This window comes from Pongo pygmaeus, chromosome 1 (genome assembly GCF_028885625.2).
Source record: "Pongo pygmaeus isolate AG05252 chromosome 1, NHGRI_mPonPyg2-v2.0_pri, whole genome shotgun sequence".
In the NCBI taxonomy this organism is placed as follows: Eukaryota; Metazoa; Chordata; class Mammalia; order Primates; family Hominidae; genus Pongo; species Pongo pygmaeus.
Window position 1 is genome coordinate 63,655,063 of NC_072373.2, and position 25,318 is coordinate 63,680,380.

General features: G+C 35.1%; 1 protein-coding gene across 5 annotated transcripts in view; it reads right to left on the reverse strand.

The window, feature by feature from the left end:
* Positions 1-25,318, reverse strand: part of HMCN1 (hemicentin 1) — a 448,248-nt gene that overhangs the window by 59,964 nt on the left and 362,966 nt on the right. For all 5 annotated transcript variants that reach the window (XM_054449377.2, XM_063647968.1, XM_063647964.1 and 2 more), the window contains 14 exons: positions 22,362-22,558; positions 19,064-19,145; positions 17,444-17,580; positions 13,088-13,229; positions 11,915-12,059; positions 11,093-11,220; positions 10,624-10,780; positions 8,922-9,043; positions 8,412-8,576; positions 6,732-6,839; positions 6,152-6,289; positions 5,883-6,017; positions 2,799-3,068; positions 220-410 (listed from right to left, as the gene is read on the reverse strand). In XM_054449377.2, the coding sequence (XP_054305352.1) occupies positions 220-410; positions 2,799-3,068; positions 5,883-6,017; positions 6,152-6,289; positions 6,732-6,839; positions 8,412-8,576; positions 8,922-9,043; positions 10,624-10,780; positions 11,093-11,220; positions 11,915-12,059; positions 13,088-13,229; positions 17,444-17,580; positions 19,064-19,145; positions 22,362-22,558 (2,117 nt within the window). The remainder of the gene's footprint in view (positions 1-219; positions 411-2,798; positions 3,069-5,882; positions 6,018-6,151; positions 6,290-6,731; positions 6,840-8,411; positions 8,577-8,921; positions 9,044-10,623; positions 10,781-11,092; positions 11,221-11,914; positions 12,060-13,087; positions 13,230-17,443; positions 17,581-19,063; positions 19,146-22,361; positions 22,559-25,318) is intronic.

Genomic DNA, 25,318 nt, shown 5'->3' on the forward strand with positions numbered 1-25,318 from the left:
TTTTAGAAGGAGGGCATTTATGAGTTCCTATCATCTGTTAAATATTATTCTCATTCAAGGGACATAAAATGAAATATGTGTAAAATTAATTTTGTGACCTGATTTTACAAGAATTTTTTTTTAATTATTAAAGATTATACTTCCATGCTAAATTACTAAAAGTATGATGGCAAATTTACAGTCTGGCTTAACGTATCTGTTCATGTCTGTTAAACTTACCACAACATTTTCTAAAATGAGTTCTCCATATGGTTCAGCAGTGTATTTTCCTAACAAGTTAGCTAAAAGAACATTGTCTTTTTTCCAGATAATTGCTGGTGTGGGGATTCCATCAGCTACGCATGGAAGAATGGCTTGTGAATTCTCATTGACCGTGTAGTGTCCTTCTGTACTTCTGATCCTGGGTGGTACTATGAAGAGTTTAAAAAAGAGTCATCCAGGAAGCTGAGTTCAATAATGTCTTTATTCACAATAAAAATTAACACATAAAAAACTCTTTTCAGGGTAATTTTGTTAGAAATACTAAAAATGAAAATCTATTAAGATATTGATTTGCTTCCTGCTATGAAAGAAATCAGTATTTTTGGTGCTAGCAAGAATCCTAATGTATTTTGGTTTCTGAGCAAATGACAGAACAGGGTAGAAGATCTTTAGATTTTATTTGGCTTCCCTGACTTTTCCGTCTTTAAGTTACTTCTGTTTACTGCAGTGAAGTAAAACAAACCAACAACAAAACGAAAAAATGCTTCTGTGGTTGTATAACTGCTATATATTATGAGGATGAACTAATAATAGTCACGATAAAACACTATAAAACACTCACCCAATATTGAATATCACAAACTGCTGTAGAAAAAAAAATATATTGCAGTATTTTACATGTTACAATGAATACAAGTAAACCAGATCAAGATACTTAATTCAGTTTTTATACTGTCAGAGGAAATTTTCATAGTGACTTTATAACTCTGCACAGTATAGTACCAAATACTTCCTGTGACTCAAATTTTTTTTTAACTAGAATTTGGGCAATATAGAGATGAACAGAATATTTTAGTGTAATAAAAAATACTCGATTGGACTTAGAACTAAGATAGTTACTTCTAAAGAAAAGACAAAAAGTATTAAGAATTCTCGGCTCAAAAGTAAAAATACACTCGCTTCCCAAAACTAACTATGAATTTGGAATTATTCAAACAAATCAGTGAGAAGCGGACCCATCTTAATGACATTTTAACGAGTGAAAGGAGAACAGTTGGCCTTAGCAAAAATAAAATTGCTATATAAACTTTAATTAGCTGCTCTCAGTTAAATTAACTGCTTTCACTTAAAAGTTAATTTTTTGTCCTTTATGATTATATGATTAAATATACAAACATTATATACATAATTATAGATACAAACATAGATAACTCGGAAAACACAAAAATTGATTTTGCTCAATGGTACATCATAAACACTCATTTTTAATTAATTCATGCTCTATTTTCATTATCTTCTTTATCCTGATTTCCTTGGGTTGCTATTTGTCTTTTGTTAGGGGATACAAACTTGCAGCATTAGTATATTTACTTCAGTTCTTTCTTTTTCAAAATGAAAGAATTATTGCTATGACTGACTTTATATTGATTTTAGCTTTGAGCACACACTGTACATTTTGATATGTCATGTCTTTATTTTCTAAATAATGTGAAAATAGAAAAATATTCTTTGACCTACCTTTTGGCTGGAAGAGTGTTTAAAGTTGTCTGGGTTTGGGGTTTTCAAAGTTCATTACAAATTTCTAGCTTTATTGCATGGTGGGTAGAAATTATGGTCTATCATCTTTTTGAAACTTATTAACAATTTCTTTGTTTAGCATGTAGTCAATTTTGGTAAATTTTCTACAGACACTTGAGAAGAAGGAGTATTATTTATTTGAAGGCAAATGGATAGTGTATATTGATTAGTTTAATTATATTAACTGAAAGCAGGGGAGTTATTTGGAAAACTCATAAATGATGATTTTTAATTTTGGCTAAATTATTCAACCAAAAATGTTTCCACTCAAAACTGTCTCTGTTACTATGAAGTTATGGAAAATTAAAATACACTTGAAAAATAAAACAGCTTTCACAAATTTCTGAAAAATGAAAAAGCAGAAACTCCTCATTATAATAATTACCTCTGAAAATAGAGGCTGGAAGCAGTTTAATCTGCTATTGTTTCCCACCACTGATATTAATGTGGATTCTATCCTTAGTCAAAATATACAATGAAAACTAAAAATATTTCAATGCTGATTTTTCAATATTTTGTTGTCTTAATACAAAGGAAAGATATTTTTCTGTTATAAAAATATATATAAAATATTTTGCCACTTTAATATAATGAATCAAATAGATCTCCTAATTCTCATTAGGGTCAAATCATACAATGTAGGTCATATGATGATTCATTTGAACCAAGATGACTTGAAGCTTGAGAAATAAAGCAGAAAAGTCACAAGACACAAACGGACTCCTCATAAGCCAACTAATCACAATATGTGAGGGTACCAGCAACATATTAAAAATCCTGGCAATATTAATAAAATCTGTCTTTCTCTCTCACACACCTATGTGCACAAACACACATAAACACAGCCTACAGAAAACAGATTTGAAGTGCACCTACACAGCACACCACACCCCCCCCCACACACACTTTGCATTACTGAGTTTAAGGGTTTTTGACTTCCATCAGATTTGCTGTTGGTAGCCTTTTCTCTTTGCCTTGGTAGTGCAGCAGACTAAAATAATCCATGTTAAACAACCTACCATGGACGGTGAGCTTGGTGCTCGTGCTGCTTGATCCTGCTACATTGGCTGCCATGCACGTGTAGTGACCAGCATCACCAAGCTGGACAAATGCTATTTGCAGAGAGCCAGAGCTGAGGACGCGCTGGCGGATAGATTCCACAATTGCACGACCATCTTTATGCCAGGTAATGTCAGGCAGAGGGAGGCCATCTGCTTCACAGGGTAACGTGATGGGCTTGTCCACAGCAATAACATATTCCTTTAGATGAGGGCTAATGACTGGAGGAACTAAAAGATACAAAAAATATAAAGTTCAAACTTTATCATCTTAGAAGCAAATTACATACTACAGTACTGCTCTAGCAAACATTGATAAGAAACAAAATCCTAACGTCACCATATCATTAGAAAAGGAGCACTACACTTTTTCATGGGAACAAAATAGTATTTGGGCACACTTCAGAATACCAGTCCCTAGCTAACCCATAAATGTTAAGTGATAGTCGATTTTAAATGAGGAGATAAAGATAAATTCATGAGGGCATGCATGTCTAGAAAATTTAAGCTGTATCAACAAAAGTATTTTCTTTAACTTACATAAATTATGTGATTCACTTTAGGTATTTAAACTTCCAAAATGAACGTCAAGTTTTGGAAAATATTCAACTGCTCAGATACTTTAACGTATTTCCATAGAGCTTAGAATACACATATACAGTGGCTACATTTAATAAAGGATTATTTGAACGAATGAATATATAAATAGATCATGGAAAGTAATCATATAGGTAAAACTCTTCCCACTTATTTGGAAACCTATAAAAGAGCTTATAATAAGGATTTCCTTTCCAAGTGTTTACAATAGGCTGATCACCACTTAGGTATTAGCCTGGATATTCTATTCAGTTTTAATGCATCACTATAAAAAGGCATATGAAATAACTGATAATCATATTAAGATTATTTATAGCAACAAAATTATTTGGTTGAATTTGTGCTCACCATTACATTTGTATCTGCAAGGAGACAGTCTATTCAGAATTTTTCATGCCTCTGAGGAAGCAATTATCTCTGGTTGCTTTTGGAATGTTGAAATGCTTTTGGTTGTTTAATGTGTTTCTTTGTCCCTAAATTTCTCTCATGTCAATAATTTCAATCATTTCATGAAGAAACAACTCCTCAAATCTAAAAATGTTCTTTTCTACAACCTCTGTGTTGCTGAAACCAAGGAATACTTTTGGGTCCTTATCCTACTTGACTCAACTGCATTTAACAAGGCTGTTCACTCTCTTCTTGAAACACTAACCTTCCCTAGCCTTCATTAAGTTTTCCAACGATATCCCTGCCCTCTCCATTGTATTATTTTCCAATGTCCTCTCCTTTCTCAGACCTCCAAACAATGCACGGCCCCAGGACTTTGTCCTCGCCAATCTTTTCTGTACACATTCTCTTTCCTTAGTGATCTCATCCAGTCTTGTGGATTTAACGCTGATTATTTCCAAATTTTTATCTTTGACTATACTTCTCCCATGAGCTCCAAATTCATATATATTCAACTCTCTACTTGACATCTCCACTAGGATTTCTAATAGTTTCCCACATTTAGTATAATTAAACAGAAATCATGGTTTCCTTCTTCCCAACCCAGTTCTTCCCCTTATGTTCCAACATGGCATTATCATCTACTCACTAGCTTAAGTCTGAAGGCCAGGAAGCTTCACTAATTTTCTATTCCTAACCTACCAATTCATCAGAAATCCTAACAATTACACCTCCATAAACAACATAAATCCATCAGTTTTCTCATTCACTTCTGCAATTTGTGCTCCCATCTCCACTCTTGCACAATAACACACTACAACTCCAGTCCTGCCCCCTTTCTCTAAACCATTACCTAGAGCTGCAGGAGGGGTCTTCCTAAAACCAAATGAGAGTCCTGGATAAGCCCTTCAAAAGAAAGATTTCTTTGCACAGAGAATAAAATCTACATATCCTAGGGTACATCATGCCATCCATGCATGGGCCCTGCCTACTTTTCTGATCTCCCTTATGTTTTGCTTGCCTTGCGCTTGCTCACTACCATCTAGCCACACTGCCATACTTTCTTTTCTCACTCTTTCTTGACTTGGGGTCACTGTACATGCTGTCCTCTCTCCTTTGGACACTCCACCAAACTGCCCATGGCTTATCCCAGCTCGTCATTCAGGGGTCACCTTAAATATTACTTCCTCAGAGAAACCTATCCTAATCATTTTCTAAAGTGGTCCCCACATATTCCCATTATTCTTCCCTGTCTCAGTCTTTTGTTTTTCCTCTATATAGCATACATCAGAATTTATCATTATTTCATTTATCTGGTAGTTTAAGATTTTCCTTCTCTATCAGTGTATAAACACTAAGAGAAGGATCATGTCTGTAATGTTCAATGTATTTCCAGTTATTAATGTTGAATAAATGTTGAAAAATACTAACAAATTAGATTTACAATATGCAGGAAAGTGAGGTTTACTATATTCATGAATCTACCATAGGAAAAAATTACACTATAAGACATTTAAGCTAATTCAAATTTAGTAGCTTGAAATCTATTTCTGGGTCACTTCTTATTTGCAAAAGCAGTGCATGCAAGATATAAAAATCTATCAAGAAAATATCAGTTAAATGTGAAAACACAAAAATACCCTGCTTTCTCTTTAGAATAATTTTTTCCATCAAGTTGGTTTAACTGCGATTATGATTTTTTTAAGTGGAACGTTATAATCCAGTGTTTTGCAATGTATCCAAGGTAGTATTGTAGAGAGAATGGTTTTAACAATCACATTATACATATGCTATAATGAAATACAGTATCAAACAGAGGTTCATAGAAGTTCAAAATAGGATTAGATGCCTGTGTTTTCTTATACAAACAATGGCCAACAAAATAAAATACATTAAACTTTCTTCATAAAAGTGATAGAAAAACCAATAGGATAATGCAAACTAAGAATGTTGAGAACCATGGGGGAACAGCAGCATAATCATTTTAGATATATAAATATTTGGTAGACATTTTTACAAACATCTTTGAATTGAAAACAGAGATGAATTATTATTAGGTACCTTGGACATTTAACTTGATTTTGCCCAAGGCTGTACCAGCTGGATTCTGGGCCACACACATGTAAGTGCCAGCATCCTCTTGGACAGCTCTGGAGATCTGTAAGCTGCCACTAGGAAGAACTGCATGGTTTCTGCCTACATCATAGTTACAAAAGCAGAGTGGGAAAAAAAAAAACACAAAATGTGTTCATTAAAAACAATCATGCTGATTCCAATTATAAAACGCTGACATGCTATGATTTTCTTGATAGAAAAACAGTGGTAGGTACCTGAAGTGTTAACATTGATGCCTTCTTTTTGCCAAGTAATGAAAGGACTGGGTGTCCCTGTTGCTTCACATGGTAATAAAATAGGATTGTTCAGAATGACGTGTAGTTCACTTGGTTGGGGCTGAATGACTGGAGGCTCTATAAGAAACCAATAAATAAAAAGAAGTAATAGCACTAGTTAATAAACTATGTCTATTGTAGTAATGAGCTTAAAAATACCCAAATTCATAATTCTAAAATATTAGTGATTTGATTGCCCAAGAGAAAAGTGAATGTTGGCCACACTGCATTCTTTGAGTCTTGCTACAGTAGCCAGTTTCCATTAGAAGAATCCCACTGGAAGACTAGAGTCAGGAACAGATTATAAAAATCCAAGAAGAAAAATTATTTTGGAGTTACTTTGAGTGGTTTGCCATTTGTGTGCCTTTTTTAGCCTATTAAAAATATCTACCAGGCTTTCATATCCCCAAGATATTACTATGGTTCATAGCTCTAGACAGTACCACCTTTCAGAATAAATATGACTAAAAAAACCTCCTCAAACCCAGTGAACTTTGAATGAGTAAATAGCCTTCCATACCGTGAACATGAAGGGTCACGTGTCGATGTGCAGAGCCAGCCGCATTCCTAGCGACACAAGTATATCTTCCAGCATGGTTTAATTGGGTGGCAAGTATTTCAATTGCTCCTAAAAAGGAAAAAAAAAGTTTTAATATATACTGCGTCTCAGTTTTTTTAGTTCAATAAAATTTGACTCTCTTTTGTGTGTTTTCTGCAACTAGCGTGGTGGTGCTTGGCTTATATTCATACTTGTATCCCCTGAAGTGCCTAGCATAGTACTTAAATTATTACTAACAGCTTTATTGAGGCATAATTTACATACCGTAAGAGTCACTCATTTAAATGCACAATTCAATGATTTTTAGTATACTTAGAGTTATGCAAACATCACCACAATCTAATTTTAGAATATTTCCATCACCCCCGAAAGAAACCTGGTGCTCATTTACAGTCATTCCCCACTCCCAACCCTGGCCTCAGCCCACCACTAATCTGCTTTCTGATTCTACAGATTTGCCTTTTCTGAACACTTCATATAAATTGAGTCATACAGTAAGTGGTCCTTTGTGTCTGACTTCTTTCACTATGAGCATAATGTTTTTGAGGTTCATCTGCTGTAGCGTTTGTCAATATTTTGTTCCTTTTTATTGCCAAACAGAATTCCATTGCATGGATATACCACATTTTGTTTATCCATTTATCAGCTGATGGACATTTGAATTGTTTCCACTTTTTGGCTATTGTGAATGATGCTGTATGAAGATTTGCATAGAAGCCTTTGTGTAGACAAATGTTTTCATTTCTTTTGAGTAAATACCTAGGAATGAAGTTGCTGGGTTTAATATTTTGAGAAAGTTCTAAATTGTTTTCTTAGCCTAATACTTTATTTTAAAATATTTTATGATTTGAATTGCTACCAATCTATAGTCAAAATAATTTGTCTTGAAAGCCAAGTTGCATCCCGGGAACACATTTTCCACTATTACCCTTCTATTGAGGAAATATACAAATTCTCTTAGAATAATATGCACATACTCATAAAGTCCCAGGATATTAGTTACTACTTTATCTCTATTGTGTTTCCCCAGTGTAGGATAAGTTTTAGAAACACCAACGTGAATCACCTATACTTTAGGTGATTTTTTTTCTTCAATACTATAAATTGTATAAATGAGGGTTACTACCACTATAAAAAATTTTCCTTCATAGAACTCGCTATTCACTCAGTCTCACATACTCAATTTTCAAAACCCTGAAACCTAGAACCCTGTTTTAGTTATACAGTCTCAGAATCTTAGTAGAGTATATATCCTGTCTTAGGATCGAACTAAATGTTCGATAAATTAAGAGACATTCTATTTGGCCAATGAAAGAAGTGTGATTCACTCACAGGTAACACGGGAATTTGTTAAACCTTAGGTTTGGTAAATATACACATAAATACCGGTGATCATGTTTATTATATTCAGATCAGTCTTAGATATTGTTATTTTGTTTCCAGACTTATTTTTTTCTCTTCCATTCCCTAGATCCCCTTCCTATGTTAAAAATATGTTTTAACAATCTGTTTTCCAGATTTTTAAGTCCAAGAATGCATGCGTATTTTATTCTTTTATTCTGGTGCAACAAAGGCCAGGTAAGACTATGCATCAATAACTAATACAATCAATAGATGTGAAATCACTGAGCTTGGTCTTACCTGAGGACAGAATTCTATAGCCATCTCCCCTGGGAAGCAGTCTTATACCATTTTTGGTCCAGTGAATTGAGGGAAATGGAACTCCCGAAGCAGTGCAGGTAATTACTGCTGGGGCATGTTTGGTTACTAGGAAATCTGTAGGCTCATCAGCTATGGAAGGTGGAACTAAAACAACAATAACAACAAAAAGGGAAAAAACTACACATTTCCAACCCCTAAAGATTTCCAAAGACTTATCGAACATCCTCTTTTTGCTCTGGAAGTGAAAGTTAGGTAAGTAGAAAATGGATTCCTCCTTTTATTTCTGGGTTAATACCTCGGTGATGAAGTAATCTGTACAACCAACCCCCATGACACAAGTTTACCCATATAACAAACCTGCATATGTACCCCTGAACTTAAAATAAACGTTTAAAAAAAAGGAAAGCAAAGAGATCCCTTTTGTAAAGTAGTGGAATGATGAAGTGATAGCATTATCATGTTTCAATCCATGTTCCAAGCCAATTCTACCTTGGACAGTGAGATCCACAGATCTTTTATCATCTCCAGCACCGTTTGTCACAGTACATTCATAGGTTGCAGTGTCAGCCACAGAAGGGGAAATAATTACTAGTGAACCTGAAGAAACGAGCCTAGAAGACAGATTTCAAAGCGTGAGATACTATATGTAGGTTTTCATAAATTTTCCCAGCTAGTTTAACATGGTACCACGTTGTAAATTCATGAAAACAGTACTCTTCCCTCATGTTAAAATTAACATCATGTCCCTGAGGCAAACTTTATGCATTAGAGTTTATGTTAATATGGTAGTGTCTTTCTAGAGCCTCAAACTTGATATAATATTTACAGGAAGTAATTGTTGGAAGGATTGTCTAAAGAGGGAATCTTACATTCTCTGAATGCTTATATTATGATCAACCTAGCTCTCCTAGGAGAAATACAATACAATGAGAACACTGACAACAGCCACTGTTCACTGGGCATCAAATACACTCCAGGCACCATCTTAAATGCTTTGCATAAATTATCTCTAAATTTCACAATAACCTCGCAGGTTGATATTTGTTTATTTCCATTGACAGATGGCTAATGACAAGTTTATGTGTCTCACCCCTTTACCTACTTCGCATGTCTCTTTAAATGTGTGGCTACCTTGTAGATAACATGACAATATCTATTTCAAAAAATGTATATATATATATTTCCTTTTGAACAAGTGTGTGTATGTGTGTGTATATATATATTCAAAACTAAAATCTAGAACACTTCACATTTTAGGAGGTTTAGTAAATACACATACATGATTTAAAGTAAATCTAAATTAGAATATCTATTTTACTTCACACTGTGCATGATAGAAATGATTTAATAAACATTAATAAAACATATTTGACATACCTTTTTATTCAAAAGCATGGTGCATTTTCCATACAGTGTATACTTTCAAGTTACTGAACCTCCCAATGCCAAAAGATTAAAAGGGTGAAAAAGAGACATGATAGAATTTCAACTGTGGCTCTCTAGTTTTATATTTCCTGGTGTATTGGAATTGATTTTTGTCAAAGTGGACATAAGAGAGCATTTGTTTTTAGCGCTACGGCAAATGTTTGACAGAGTAACGATCTAATAGCTCAGGTGAGATACAAAAAATGATGCTCACCTATAACATCAGAAATTCGCAGTGATTTAAAGTTTAGCCTTTGAAAAATAGATATTGCCATATTATGAGCTATGGTAGTAAAGCTTGGAAAAAGGCAAAAAAAAAAAAAAAAGGAGAAAATGCTGTTTTTCCTCGCTACACATTCGGCCAATATCTAAATTGTATTTTAAGGTATAAAATTTGACTTTTATTCTACAACTAAAGATTGTATTTATTTTTACAGAATAGTTTTTCTTTTATATAAAATGATGTTTTTATCCTTTGCTTTTATAAAAGTCCAAAAGGTACTAAACAAATAAGGCAGGATAGAAATCTAATCCTATATATAATCACTAACTTTCATCCACAGGGTTTATGTATGGAAAAGATGACCTATAATTCAGAAAAATATTTTAGGCTGAAAAACTAAGTTCATATTAAGGAAAAAAACCCTCTATATGCTAGCTAATTTGTTATAGTCTATATATTTGCTGACCCCACTGATAGAATTAAAATGTTGATTCATTACAAACTGTTTGTAAATAGTTGGTGGGAGTTTTAAATTATCCTTACCTGTATGAGTTCTGATTTTGATCCACATTAAGAAGATGCCCATTTTTTCTCCAACTGATTGATGGCTTTGGTATCCCAGTAGCCTCACAAGCCAGAGTAGTTTGAACATTTACTGTTACAGTCATGTTGGTAGGACCCGGAGCAATAGATGGAGGAACTAAGACAATGTCACCAAATAAGAAGGAAACACAGTCAGCAAATAGTGTGCCATTTGAAATATTTCTGCTGAACTGAAGTTAGACATTATTAACTTGCCTCATAGTTATGAGCAAACAAGGCTCTGCGAATTTTAATAGTGCTGTGATGATGTTAACTATACTAAGGAGAAAACTTGGGGCTTGACTATTCATAACATAATGTAAATTGCTTAACTAGCCTTCAATGTCAAGATCTTTATGACCTCACTAGTTTAGGCTATCAAAGAGCATTTGACACAGAGACTGGATGTTGTCTATAAAAGGATATTTACCATGGACCTGTAAATCTATTCGCCTGCGATCTGTTCCAGCAGCATTGGTGGCCATACACAAATACCGTCCAGTGTCAGTGACATGTGCTGATTGAATATGAAGGAATCCATTTTCCAAGATGGAATATCTACAAGAGAAATCACAAGTGAAGTCTTCTGAATCAGCCTTTTTTGATGGTTCATATTTTGACTGAGGGAAATGTTAAACACTTGGTGAAATCCATTCAGTTTTTTTCCTGTTTCAGATGACACATGTTTACAATACCCTTGGTGGAAGAAAAGGCTATGATGCAAAGGTGCATAACAGATGGGCTTGTGATCTTGAATGGATTATAATCATTATGTAGACATAAGCCTTAGGGATTATGCTTTTAAAATACTAAATTTGGGCCTGGAGTGAAGGCTCACGCATGTAATCCTGGCATTGTGGAAGGCTGAGGTGGGTGGATCACCTGAGGTCAGGAGTTCGATACCAGCCTGGCCAACATGGTGAAACCCCATCTCTACTAAAGATACAAAAAATTAGCTGGGCGTGCTGGTGTGCACCTTTAATCTCAGCTTACTTGGGAGGCTGAGGCAGGAGAATCAATTGAACCCAGGAGGTGGAGGTTGCAATGAGCCAAGATCATGCCACAGCACTCCAGCCTGGGCAACAGAGCAAGACTCTGTCTCAGAAAAATAATAAAATACTAAATTTTGATTCTCGTATTAAGATGAAATGCTAACTCTAAACATAATGAGACCAAAATAGTGCACTAGAAAAAAAATTAAAAATTTGTATTTCAGGTCTTATAGCATTTTTTAATTTTCCAGTACTGTTACCTTGCATGATTCCCAGCTAGAACAGCTCCATCCTTTCTCCATGTTATCCTTGGAGTTGGCACACCTTCAGCAATGCATTCCAATACAGTTGACTTATTTAAAAGAATTACAAGACTCTGGGGGCCCCCCTTTATGTTTGGAGGAACTGAACAAGAGATACACATGAAAAAATTCAGTGAGACTAAATAACACAGCCTGCATGAAGACTCTGAAGATGTAATATAAGATGAGCTTCGAGTCAAATGTATAGCTTTGTCTACATGAATCTAGGTTAATATAAGTGGAACTGAGGTTTAATTCCTGAAGTCTTACTCAAGATACTTTGTGTTTAAAAATAAAGGGTAGATAGGGAGGGGAATTTTAAATCCCTAATATGGTGTATGAAATCTGGCTTACTGTGAGAGAGGCTTAAATAAAACTCAGCTCTAGTCTGATGCAAATTAAAGATGATATTTCTTATTTCTCTTTGGCCAAATAATGGTCAGAGAATGTTAACACTGGAACAGCTTCACTTTAAATGAAGAACAGAAAGTGGGCTGTTTTAACAAAAAGCACATCTGTGATTAATCATGCAATTCTCAGAGCATGCATTTTATTGATCATTGAGTTCATATGGGAATAGACAGCCTGAATTTTAATTTTAGTATTAGAGATATTAGTTGTGTGGGTCACCCAATATTCTGTAAAATTTTATATATTAAATATCCAATAGATTGTTTTGAGGAAAAGTCTATATTATCTTCCTAAATGTTGGCATCCAGATATTATACTTAATAAGATTACAGTCCTATGACAGTCTCTGTTTGGCACATATGTACTCTCAAGCCACCATCAATAAAGGTGAACTAAATGATGGGCCATTTGTCATCCAGTGATTTAGTGTATTGACTTCCTTGTCAATGGTTCTGATTCTGAATGACACAAAACATCATGATATGCTAACAGCAATTGGACATATTCTCTAAGATAGACTAAAATATCTCTAGTTATGTTTTTTGGAAATTGAGTTAATTTGCAGTATAGATATAATACAAATACTCCACGTTGCCTTTTTCAAAAGCAGTAAGATAAGCACAAGTCTTCATTTAGTATGTTCATAAGAAAAAGCTATCATCTCTTTGAATGCCCTTGGTCATATTTTTAAATTGTGGAACATTGAATACCTTTTCTTACCATTTACAGTGAGAATAAATTCTCTTGTAGTCTTTCCTGCGATGTTGCTGGCAACACAGGTATAATTGGCTGTATCGCCTAGGTCGGCATTGTTGATTTGCAAGTATCTCCCTCCAGATAGGATTCGCACTCGAGGTGTTGCCTGGATTCAGCAAGTAAGTAAATTTATCATTAAAATATCAGGAAAAGAGAATAAATATTATTTCACAGCATCAAAAGTAACTATAGTGAACTGTGGACCTGCTGTCTGTCAGCATGCTTTGTCTGCTCCTCCACCATTTTCATAGTATCAAAAATCCCTGGGAACTGTTTTAATGAGTGACGTTAAGTCAAAGGCAGAGGCAGTATGCCCAATTCCTCTGACAATAATGATCCACTCAAGAATGGGCAGGTGACTCAAGTCAGGCCTACCAGAGTCCTCCTCTAGACTCTGCTGGGAGTGTCGGGGAAAGGGTGTGCCCTTTTTCCTAGAATCACAGGTTGTGAGGATGACCTAAGCCTAGTGGCAGTCTTATCATGTGGAAACAGCCTGTCCTGAATCTAAGGCAATGCAAGTAGAGTTCATTCAGAGAAAGGACAGATGCCTCATTATAGAGTTAGAGCCTCTGGAAATTCACCAATTATTGTAGCCAATAAATTTCCTTTTGGTTTTTCCTTTTCATTTAAGTTGGTTTGAATTTGAATTCTGTCACTTACAACTGAAAGCTTGCTGACTGACTAACTTTGGTTAACTTAGAGGAAAACATTGTACTCTAACATTTAAAAAAAATAAGTAAATAAACTACCACAAATATTTCTTAAGAATTTATTTTGTAACTAGGCATAGACAAAAATTATGAAAATAGAGCATAATGAAACCTAATCTCTGCTATTAAGTCTAATTGGAGAGCTACATATATAAACAAGTAATTTAAGGATAAAACATATGGTCATAGTTATTAAAAAATTCCAGATAGCATCAAAGATTGATATTCTCTCATTGTACCTAAGATGAAGCATTTCAGGAATAACCCAAATAAGATTTCTCTACCATATGAGCTTGGTCCCAGATACGTATATCTTTCTAAGAAAACATTGTTCAAAGTAAAATATGTAGTTCAGGTCCATTTATTTTAAAAGTTTACACATTTTCTCTATTGCTTTCATTTCTATTGGGGCCATTAGTGATAAAATTATGTTACCTTTGATGAGAATAAGTGATTTCTTAAATATGTATAGTAAGTTCTATAAAAAATGTTTTATTTTTTAACTTTTATATGGGTATAGCAGAGTTTTAGGCTAATAAAAACTTTCAGAGTGATTTTTTTTTTCTTAAGAGACAGATTCTTATTCTGTCACCCATGCCGCAGTAGTGGTGCTATCGTAGTTTAATCTCAAAATCCTGGGCTCAAGCAATCCTTCCACATCAGTCACCTCAGTAGCTACAACTACAGATGTGCGCCACCATGCCCAGGTAATTTTTTAAAATACAGGTGGGGTCTTGCTATGTTGCCCAGGCTGGTCTTGAACCCCCGTCCTTAAGCAATCCTCCTGCCTTGGCCTTCCGAAGTGCTGGGATTACAGCATGAACCACCACACCTGGCTCAGAGTGATTCTTATAATGTTTTTCTTCCATGAATATCAGTACTTTCTGCTAACTTATTAAGTCTCATTAGAATTTTCTCTGGTTTTGGCTGGGCACGGTGGCTCACGCCTGTAATCCCAGCACTTTGGGAGGCCGAGGCGGGTGGATCACAAGGTCAGGAGATTGAGACCATCCTGGCTAACATGGTGAAACCCCATCTCTACTAAAAAATACAAAAAAGTAGCCGGGCGTGGTGGTGGGTTCCTGTAGTCCCAGCTACTTGGGAGGCTGATGTAGGAGAACGGCGTGAACCCAGGAGGCGGAGCTTGCAGTGAGCCGAGATCGCGCCACTGCACTCCAGCCTGGGCGACAGAGCGAGACTCCATCTCAAAAAAAAAAAAAAAAAAAAAAAGAATTTTTTCTGGTTTTTCTTCCGTAGACCACCTATAATTCTTCCAAATTTGACTTGTCTCCTGATAGAACCTCATTCTTAGCTGATAATCTCACCTCCTGTTCCACTGAGAAAATTAAAGCCCCACACCTGCAGTCCTCCCCTCCTCCTACCTTGGGTATGAATACGACCTTCTTTTCTATTTTCCCATCTCTGCAGAAAATGGACGACCCTTCCGGACAAGGCTAACCCATTCAACTGTGTCCTGGGTCTCATACCTCCCCTATCCAACATAACTTGTCCTATAAACTGCTCTTTCTCTCTCCTCTGTCTTCAATCTCTTTCTTTCAGCAAATACACATACATAAATCTTTATAAACAACAGTTCATGCTTGTTTCTACTTCCTCTTCTTCCATTAACTTCCCAAACAAGTGTAACCTGCCTTCTACTTTGATCTCTCTTTGAAGAACCATTCCTCGGGTCTTTAATTACCTATATGTATTGCCAAAGCTAATGGATACAACTTTATTTGTACCTTCTGTGGCCTTTGTTAACCACCGCACCCTCCACTTTTCCTTGGCTTTTAGTACACCGGTGTCTCCTACTTCTAATCCTATTTCTGAGTCCTCCTTCTCAGTCTCATTCATCTTTTTTTCCTATGCTCACCTCATAATTGTTACTATTGCCTAAAGCTTTATTTTCATTTAACCAGGACTCTCATACTCTGCCTTCTAGTCAACCTCCTACAAACTTATGACTTCAACAAGGGATTATACCACGATGATTACATCAAAGGCTGCTTTTTTTTTTTTAAGTAAATATGGACCATGAAACCAAAGCCTTTTTTGATGAAATACGGGCCAATATTTTAAAATGATTTCTACAATCTCCTCTTGGAAAATACAGGTAATTGAAACTCAAAATGTCTAAACCTGAACTCATCTTTTTTCATTTTTCATCATGAGTGAACTTACCCTTTCCTAGGATTGCCATCACTTGGTCAACCTGGGATCAACCTAGACTTCTCCATCATCAACATTCACTCAGTTTTTACCTTTACACCTAATGGTCTGGAGTGAAATGCACACATGGGAAATCAGACTATGGAGGCAAAGTCAGAGCATGAAAGGGCTTGTGAGCTAAGTTGAGTGATTTAAGCAGAATCCTGAAATCTATGGGGAACCATCAAAGATTTTAACCAAGTTCTATTTCAGGTATACCAAGTTACTTGCATTTCTCAGACCAGAAGCCTTCCTTTTCTTGCAATAGCTTTGTACATGCCATTACCTGTGATTGGAATCACTTTCTTCTCCGGCTTCACCCAGTATATACTGATCCTTTAAAACTGAGCTCATCTTTTTTAAGAGGCTTCCATGGGCTGTTCCTTACCCTTTAGTCTGGGTTATTTGCTTCTCATCTCTGTTTCTACACATCCTTCTAATATACAATTTATTAGTGGTGTCCATTCTATAATCTTTGACTAACCTGTCTTCTCAGATAGTATGTGAGCTCTTTGAGGGTAAAGCCTATTTTCAGTAGCAATCATAGTACCTGGCATTCTAGTAGGCACACAATAAATAGAGAAACTGAAGTACTGGAGGGTTAAGTGATATGCATGATGATTTAGCATGTTAGTAACTCTCAGAACCTGGCCTCTCCGTGTTTGGTGTTTGTGTGGTTTGGTGGTGGTGGTAGTCTTTATGTCTTAGGTGTTAGGGGACATAATCTCCTTTTATAATTAACTACTAGAAACAAAGTGTAGGTTACGATAAGAGGGTGAGGAAGAACGAAGAAGAAAAAAATCATGAGGATAATCCAAAACATTCAAAGTCAAAGCTTTCAGTGGTCTCTAAAACGCTGCCGAGGATCCTGGCCTTTGACACTCTATGACAGCAGGTAGGTATCATCTAAGCATGGCAAGCTTTAGACAGCCAGTAACTGGTTCTTCACGGATTCCAGTCTCAGATGCCTGGTATCTTTGGGGTCACTTGTGAGGTCCAAGCTTAGACAAAGGAAATTCAGTAAAAGAAGCATTCTCCCTAGAGACGTGGCAGTTATTTTGAGACTTTGATGGTTTCTTCTCTCTTGAGAAATAGCTGAGTATTTCAAATCAGACTTTAATGCATGGGCGCTAGGAAATACATACTTTGGCAAATTTCCAGAGTGTCATGAATCTAGATACCTTTCTTTGACCCATGACCAACTATTAACTACCCCAGCAAAGGCAAATAATAAAGCAAATAATAAAGCTAATTTAAAAACCCTGTGCTTACTGCTGCAATGTTGAATAATTAGTAGCCTGATGTTCCTTGGTTTTGTGTACCCAGCAAAGGCCCTAGAGCTGATTTTTAATTTTTTTAATCTCAAAAAGGAATTTGTGGAGCTTATCAAAAAATTTACCTGTAACCGTTCTCCATTTCTGAGCCAAGTAATTACAGGTGGGGGCACTGCATCTGATTTGCATTCCAATGTCACTTGTCTGTTCCGTAACACAGTGATATCCTGGGGCTCATCAGTTCCAGCAATATTAGGAGGTACTGGGTGTGAGAACAAATACAACAAAAGCAATCTGTATTATCATAGGTATCCAAAAAATGTTGGTTCTGCTATATGAAATAATAAGAGGCATAAAATTAAAACATTACTGATTTAATTTATAGCCTAGATAATTACAGTGGGAAGTTGTTTTTTTTAACCTTATTTAGCAATTTCATGTACACTAAGTAAAGAAATCCTTCCAACAACTATATGCATGATGGAAGTAATATAATTGCATTATTTTTACCATTTGACAGTAAAGAAACGGAGGCACAAAGAAGGGATCCCTTGTCCAGGTTATACACTTGGTAATAATTTTCTCTGAACATAAGATTATATAGAATGTATTTTTCATGTGACTCTTTTTTTTTTTTTTTTACAGAATTTACATGTCAATTAATGGCAGGTTTAATTTGTATGTGGGGATGATGGGGGCACTTAAATCCCAGACAGTTTGTGCTGCCTAGTCATTTAGGCTATGAGAATGAACCAAAGATCTTCTGTTAGTTTTTTAATTATTCCTCCCCATAAAGAATAATTCCTATTTCAATGTCAAAAGCATATTGGATGAGTCTAACTGGCCCAACTCTTCTAGGAAGTAATTTGACAATTAGTTTCAAAATCCTTAGAAGAGTGTGTTTGTGTATGTGTGTGTGTGTGTGTGTGTGTGTGTGTGTGTAACCAAGCAAGTGCACTTACAGAAATTTCTCAAAATAAAGGGAATGGGCTAACACGTGCATGCAAAGTTATCCATAGCAGGGCTGTTTATATTGGTAAAAATATAGAAGTAGCCTAAACCTCCAAAAATATGGAGTAAAATGGGATACTATACAGTCACTAAAAATGTTTTTAAAATATATTTCTTGACATGACAATGTTCACCAAACCATTGAGATAAAAGCAAGTTAAATTCTATAGGTACACTATATAAACTTGCATTTTCTATCATCATATTTTTGTGACAAAACATTTATATGCAAAAAAAGTCTTTATGTGATGAGATTCTGGATTTTTAAATTTTCTTCATCATAGTTTATATTCTATTATTTTAAACCAATGAATACAAATTATTAATGCAGAAACTAATCAAATAACTCAAAAACAATCCATGAACTGCCCCCCCAACAGCATTTGATTAGTCAAATATAAGAATCAGATTTGCACCCCGTCTCTACCAAAAATACAAAAAATTAGCCGGGCATGGTGGCGGGCACCTGTAGTCCCAGCTACTCAGGAGGCTGAGGCAGGAGAATGGCGTGAACCCGGGAGGCAGAGCTTGCAGTGAGCCGAGATAGTGCCACTGCACTTCAGCCTGGGCGAAAGAGCGAGATTCCGTCTCAAAAAAAAAAAAAAAAGAATCAGATTTGCAAAATATATATTCCTTAACTTATAAACATATCCTGTGATGTGCTGTGGTGTTGTCCCAGGTTTTTCTAATTAGGTGTGTGTATGATAGACTGTTGGATATTTTGTCAAATTTACCATGCACTCTCACTAGATATTCTTTATCATCATCTCCTGCAGGACTGGATGCCAGACATGTATATCTTCCTGTATCCTCCACCTACAAAACCCAAATAATGAATTACATAATGTTAACATGTTAGCTTTTGTTATTAAAATAAATATCCACTAGAATGAATGTAAATAACCCCACACCAAAAGCAAGATAATTAAAGCAAACTGTTTAACACTATGATTAGCACTCTGATAGAAAGCATTGTTTGGTATCTACATTATATGCAAACCTATGTTTTAACAGGATTTTGGTATCAATGTAAGAATGTTTGTACATTAAGTATATTTAATGATATCTAAAAAGGCAGATATATATAGGACCTAGAACCATATGTGATAGGCTATATCCTCAATGTTCATTGAAGAAACAAATACTCATGGGTTTAAACTGCAGACTGAAAAGTTAAAACGAAGCCTTTCTCAAGAAAATAAGATGTTAAATAAGTAAACAGATAAATAAAATACCTGGTTATTAAAATCAAACACATAATATCTCATCTTGACTCTACCTTTGATATACATGGTGAAACAAAAGAGTTATATTATGTAATATGAGAAATAGGGTCAGACTGACAGCAGGATCTATAATTATCTAACTAAAACTAAAATCATTACTTTAAAAATCACCAAGCATGGTTTCCATGGAAAGTTAGTGTTCATTCATATGTTTGACATTGTGTAGACACAACCCATAATCATGTACATGTAGAGGGTACTCTGGAAAACAGATGCTCTTACTACTGCGAAAAATGTATTTTGGAAAAATAGAAAAATCCTGTTCTCACTTATTTTACTACTTGAACATTCCCAGAATATTGGCATTTTAAAAACTCTTACATTCAAACTGACTTTAGAGGTTATGGAAACACTTTTTGGTAGGCTGCAAAAACTCCTTTCAAAAACATTGAGACTAGAATGTTTGGAAAAATACTTAAATATGATTTTAGAAGAACAACACTTACATCGTTATTCAATTAAGAATTTTAAAATGATGTGCCATTTCCTAAGAATAATTTCTGAATTTCTCATCATATCTTTAAAATCTCTAAAACTAACTCTTCTCTCCCAACTCTGTTCATTCACAACTGATATCATCCCCCTCACTTGTCTGGACTCAGCCAAACTTGAACCATCATTCAGGACCATTCTTAAATGTTCCCTCTTCCACAAAATATTTCCTGACAACTTCTGCCCGTCTGGCTACCCACAGACATCACCTGTAGTTAGTTTCTAAAGTCTTGTTTTACTAATAGAGTGTTAGAAAAATTACAGTTAAGCATGTATCTTTAGAGGAAGATTTTGCAGAGGCGGACATGCATTATGGCTCACAAAGGAAAGGAGGGTACAGTATATAAAGTTTTCCAAATTTATTAGTCATAGAGTGGTCCCCTCCCCTCTTTGGGTAAATTACAGAACTAGTGTTTGATAAAAGATGCTTTAGGAAACTCTTGTCTATACCACACAATTTGCAATTTGCAAAGCATCCACATCCATAATGTACCAGGCATAAGTAGATGTTGCAGATAAATACACGAAAAAACAGAGTTGAGATAAGCAAAATATAATGCAGTAAGTGTTACTACAGAAGTATACACAAATTGCTATGAAAACATAGAGGAGCAGAGTAACCAAAATCAATTTGGGGGCTTGATCATATTTAATTTTCTACTTCCATATTGTTTTTAATGGTTCTATTATTGACTCATATCTAATTGTATCTTATGTATACAGTCATTTTTCTCCCCTAGACATCTAGAAACTTCTTGAAGGCTGACACATATCACATATCTTAGGTCTTATGGATTTTCCACAATAGCTAGAACACATGGGAAATCTGGCCATCATTTAACACTCTACGACACCTTCATCTTGTTTTCTTATAACTCAACTTTTCATTCTTGCCTTTAAGACCTACAGTAATGGCCTTAACTTCCCTTTCAAGCTTTATTTGTCATTTTTTTTTATATTCATGATTCTATTCCACATACTTTCCTGTCTCCATGCTATTCCTAATATCACAAAATTCTTTTGCCCTACTTTTTGTTTGTTGAAATTATATCATTCAAGAGTTTTGATTCAGTACATGGTTTTAGTTTAACCTGACTCTAAGTTACTGCAATGTTTGAAATGGAAAGAAAAATGGAGAATGGAAGGTATGCACTCCAAGACACTAGAAATGCACTGTGCTGAGATGTACTGGCTAGGCTTCTGAATCAGACTAAGGATTGAGGCCTAGCTCCATCACTGAGCAACAATGAGTACTTGGCAGATAAGTACTTAATCTCTCTGCACCTGATTTTGGATTTGTGGGATAGACACATTGCCTCACAGAGTTGCCATAAGGGGAATGGGTGGGATAGATAGCCCAGAGATGAACACAACAGGACATAGTAGACAGTTTATAATCCTTAGGTCTCTTCTTCCATTTCCCTTTCTTCCATTCTCAGTGAAAAATACAACAAAATATGATCAAATAATTTGTTATTCTACATTCAGAGGAATGATGATTATGGTAACAACAGCAGGAACAATCCTATTTAAGTCTTTTTTTTAAAGCATTTACTACATGCCTGTGGCACCAGTCTAAGCACATCATGTTGGATTATTTCTTTAAATCCCTCAGTGTATGAATGAGGCATGATTATTATTTTTATCCCCAGTTTATAAATGATGGCATTAGGGCTCAGATGGAGAATAATTGTAACATAAGGTTTGCCTTTATTAGTAGAATAGAAGATTGCTACAGTAAGACATCCCAGACATACTTCTCTTTTAATATATTCACATTTTAGATCAATTTCCTTAAACATAAACTAAACCAAGTCAATTTTATTAAACTGATCATTATTTGAAAAATTCTGTCTCTTCAGACTTCCATATCTGCTAGTTAATTTTGGAGATCAAAAGTGCTCTTTGAAGCCTTACATATATGCATGTTGGATTGCTTTTTGCCAGTTCCATTAAGGGCTACATAGTATAAATTAAGAACTTTGGGAAATATACTAACACTTATGGCACTGTGAAAATTTGCAAAAGCTAATGGAAAGGTATCTTGCTTTCTTCAGAGTTTAATATGTTACTGCTTTGTCTTCCTTTTAATCAAGTTACCCAATCATGAATATCATAGGACTAATCTATCCTGCTCAAGTTACACAGATCTGTGATATATAAGGATTCAAAGACATAATTTAACAAATCTCATATATTAGCAAGTGAGAAGTTTGACCTAGCCTAAAATAATTCTATGAACTTTGACACTTACCTGAGCAGTAGAAATTCGAAGAACCTCTCCTCCTCCTAGAGTTTGCACTTGATCCGTCTGTGGAAGGGGCCGGCCATCTTTCATCCAGGTCATTTTAGGGACTGGGATTCCAGAAGCAATGCAGGTAAGTTCAAGTGGGTTATTAACAATTACTGATATCTCTTCATGTTCTTCAGATCCATTAATGTGAGGTGGTTCTATTTAAAGGGAATAAAAAATAATAATAAACCCACAATTTCATAAAATACTGCTCGTTAGAAAAACTTGAAAATCCAACACAAATTTATGTTCACATGATAAAAATTGATTAGAACAAGGAAAGTGAAATAATTCCTAGATGTCATCACCATTTCTCATTGACACACTTTCAAAAGGGATGGATCATGCCTATAAGAGATAATGAAGTAAATGGCAATTCATTACCATGTAATTATAGAACAACAGTTCGAACTCAGTTAATTAGAACAGTCTTGACTGAAAGATTTGAAAACAATAAAAACCAAACCCAGCTTGTACCACTTTTTTTTTTAGAGGGACTTAGCATATTATGTTTTTGTATCTTTAAATACCAATAGTTTCTACAAAAGCAATGCGTGAATACTGTGGAATTTTGCTATCATCTTTTCCATGCAGAACATTGAGAGGAAACAGTGACTAAGCAGAAGAAAAAATAGTTACATTTGGAGATAATTTCTGTATAAAACACATTTGTTATGTCTGGATTGGAGTTAACTTCCTCTTTTGTTACTTATACTTCTAAAATTACCTTTCTCAAGAGAAGGTCAAACAATCTAAACACTGGGAAGAAACATTAAGGTTCTTTAATTACTCCCAACTTTGGTAATTCCTTTAAAACACATTCCCCTTACGATTACCATTCGAGTTTTTTATGACGCTTTCATAGTTCAAGTCTCCAGCTTACTATTTGACAAGGCAGCCAGAATAGCTGTTGGACAGCTCCAGAGGTTAGCAAGTTTGTTTTTCTTTCTTTTTTCTTTAATAAGGCACATAGTTTAGAACAGTGACTCATAGCAGAAGATCTGGAGTCTGAGTTTTAATGCTGGTGTCAACAATTATTAGTTTCATGGATTTGAGAAAATCTCTAAAATGGGGACACCAACATTATTTACCAAATAGGATCGGTGTATGGCATCAGTGAGATACATTATATACTTTTTTGTGTGTTTCTGTATCTATTTTACAATCAAAGGTTTTAAAAAAGTTACTACTACTACTGTGTTTACTGCAGCTGTTGGTATTATTAAAATCTGTTTCCTAAAATTTCTACCATCTGTTAGTCTCTGTTTTCCTTCTGGAGAAAGATAATATACTAAGTCAGTTTTCCTTTTCAGATTATAATGAAGTCAGCATTTCTATACCACTGTCCCACATGACCTCTTTTTACTTCTATCTTACATACTTCTGTCAAAATACATTTTCTGAAGTGCAGTTTAATATTAATCTAAGATTTTCTGCTTAACAGATTTTAATGGCTCCATGTTCCTTACTGGATTAAATAAAAACTCATCATGGTTTCCAAGACTTCCACAATATGGTCTAGATCTATCTTTGTCATTATTTACTTTTAACATACTTATATGTAACCTAGACTTCAAATCCCTCAACAAGCTCAGTCCTTTCTTGCTCCTCATAGTCCCCCAGCTGAGAATGCTGAAGTACCATCAAGGTTATATTGTCCTCAAGTTCATTTGTGAAAACCATAAATCATTTCTTGATTCTCTCAACTAATTATAAAATGTCTATGCTTTTTCATTTTCGTATCATGTTGTTTGTACTACTCAAAACACTTATCTAATTCCTGGTTTGCCATAGTCAATTATTTGCTCCTCTTACTTCTTGGTTATTTTGTATATGTCAATCACCATGAATACAAAGATTAATAAGGCATGCTCGCTGCCCCCACCACAAAGTTTATAATCAGTGGATTTAAAATAGTAGCAGCAGTAACAGTATTAACATGCTCTCGAGTAGTTCAAACTCCAGACTGTCCAGATCTTACCTGTGTTAAGTGATTGCGAACTATTTTACTCTGTGTTTTGTCCATATGTCTTGTACTTCGGGCAGAGTAAGAGTTGTCTATACTCCAATAACTCCAGAATTTACATTTCCAGCCTAGACTCTCTTCTGAGCTCCAGATTCATAAATGCAATTATCAAATAAACATCTCCATTTGGATGTTTGAAAATCACTTAAAACTCAACATGTATTCAGACTGAACCTATTGCCTTATTTCTCAAAATGTGTTTTCTTTCCCAGTATTCTCTGCATCTAGGTGATTAATTTACCGATTAGTCACATAAGCCAGAAACTAAGTCATCCTTGATACCTTCTTCATCACTCCCTTGTGTCCCAATCTACAACCAAGTCCTAATACTTCCACTGTACTTATTTCCAGAATACACCTTTTTCTCTCATCTCCCTCACTCTAATTTGAGCTACAATACCATTTATTTAATGTTTTTTTTTTCTTCCTAGTTTTAGGTGCCTACCCAAAATTACTGATTTCTTTCTGATTAACAGACTCAAATTTTTGATGAGATTGTCAATGTGCTAAACAAATTATATTTCCTAGCCTCTTTAGCAGAGAGTAGATGGAGTGGATGGAGTGGTATATGACAATTCTGACCAATGAGATGTAGGTGGATGTGGTTTTGTGGGGCTTGTAAGAAAGTCTTCATTCTTTTCGAAAGGGGCAACGCTTTGCCCTTCCTAGTTTCCTGCTCTATTGTTGCATCTAGAACAGCATCTAGTTATGCTAGGGGTGAGCAGATACTGCATGATCACCAAACAACCATGTTGTAAAGGTTCAAAAGAACTAAAAATATTTGAACTGCTGAACCACTGCAACAACAGCCATCCCAGTGAGAAAAACAAAAGTATTTTGGTTAACCCACCATATTTCAACTCTGTAACTCACAGGCAAACACAATTCCTTA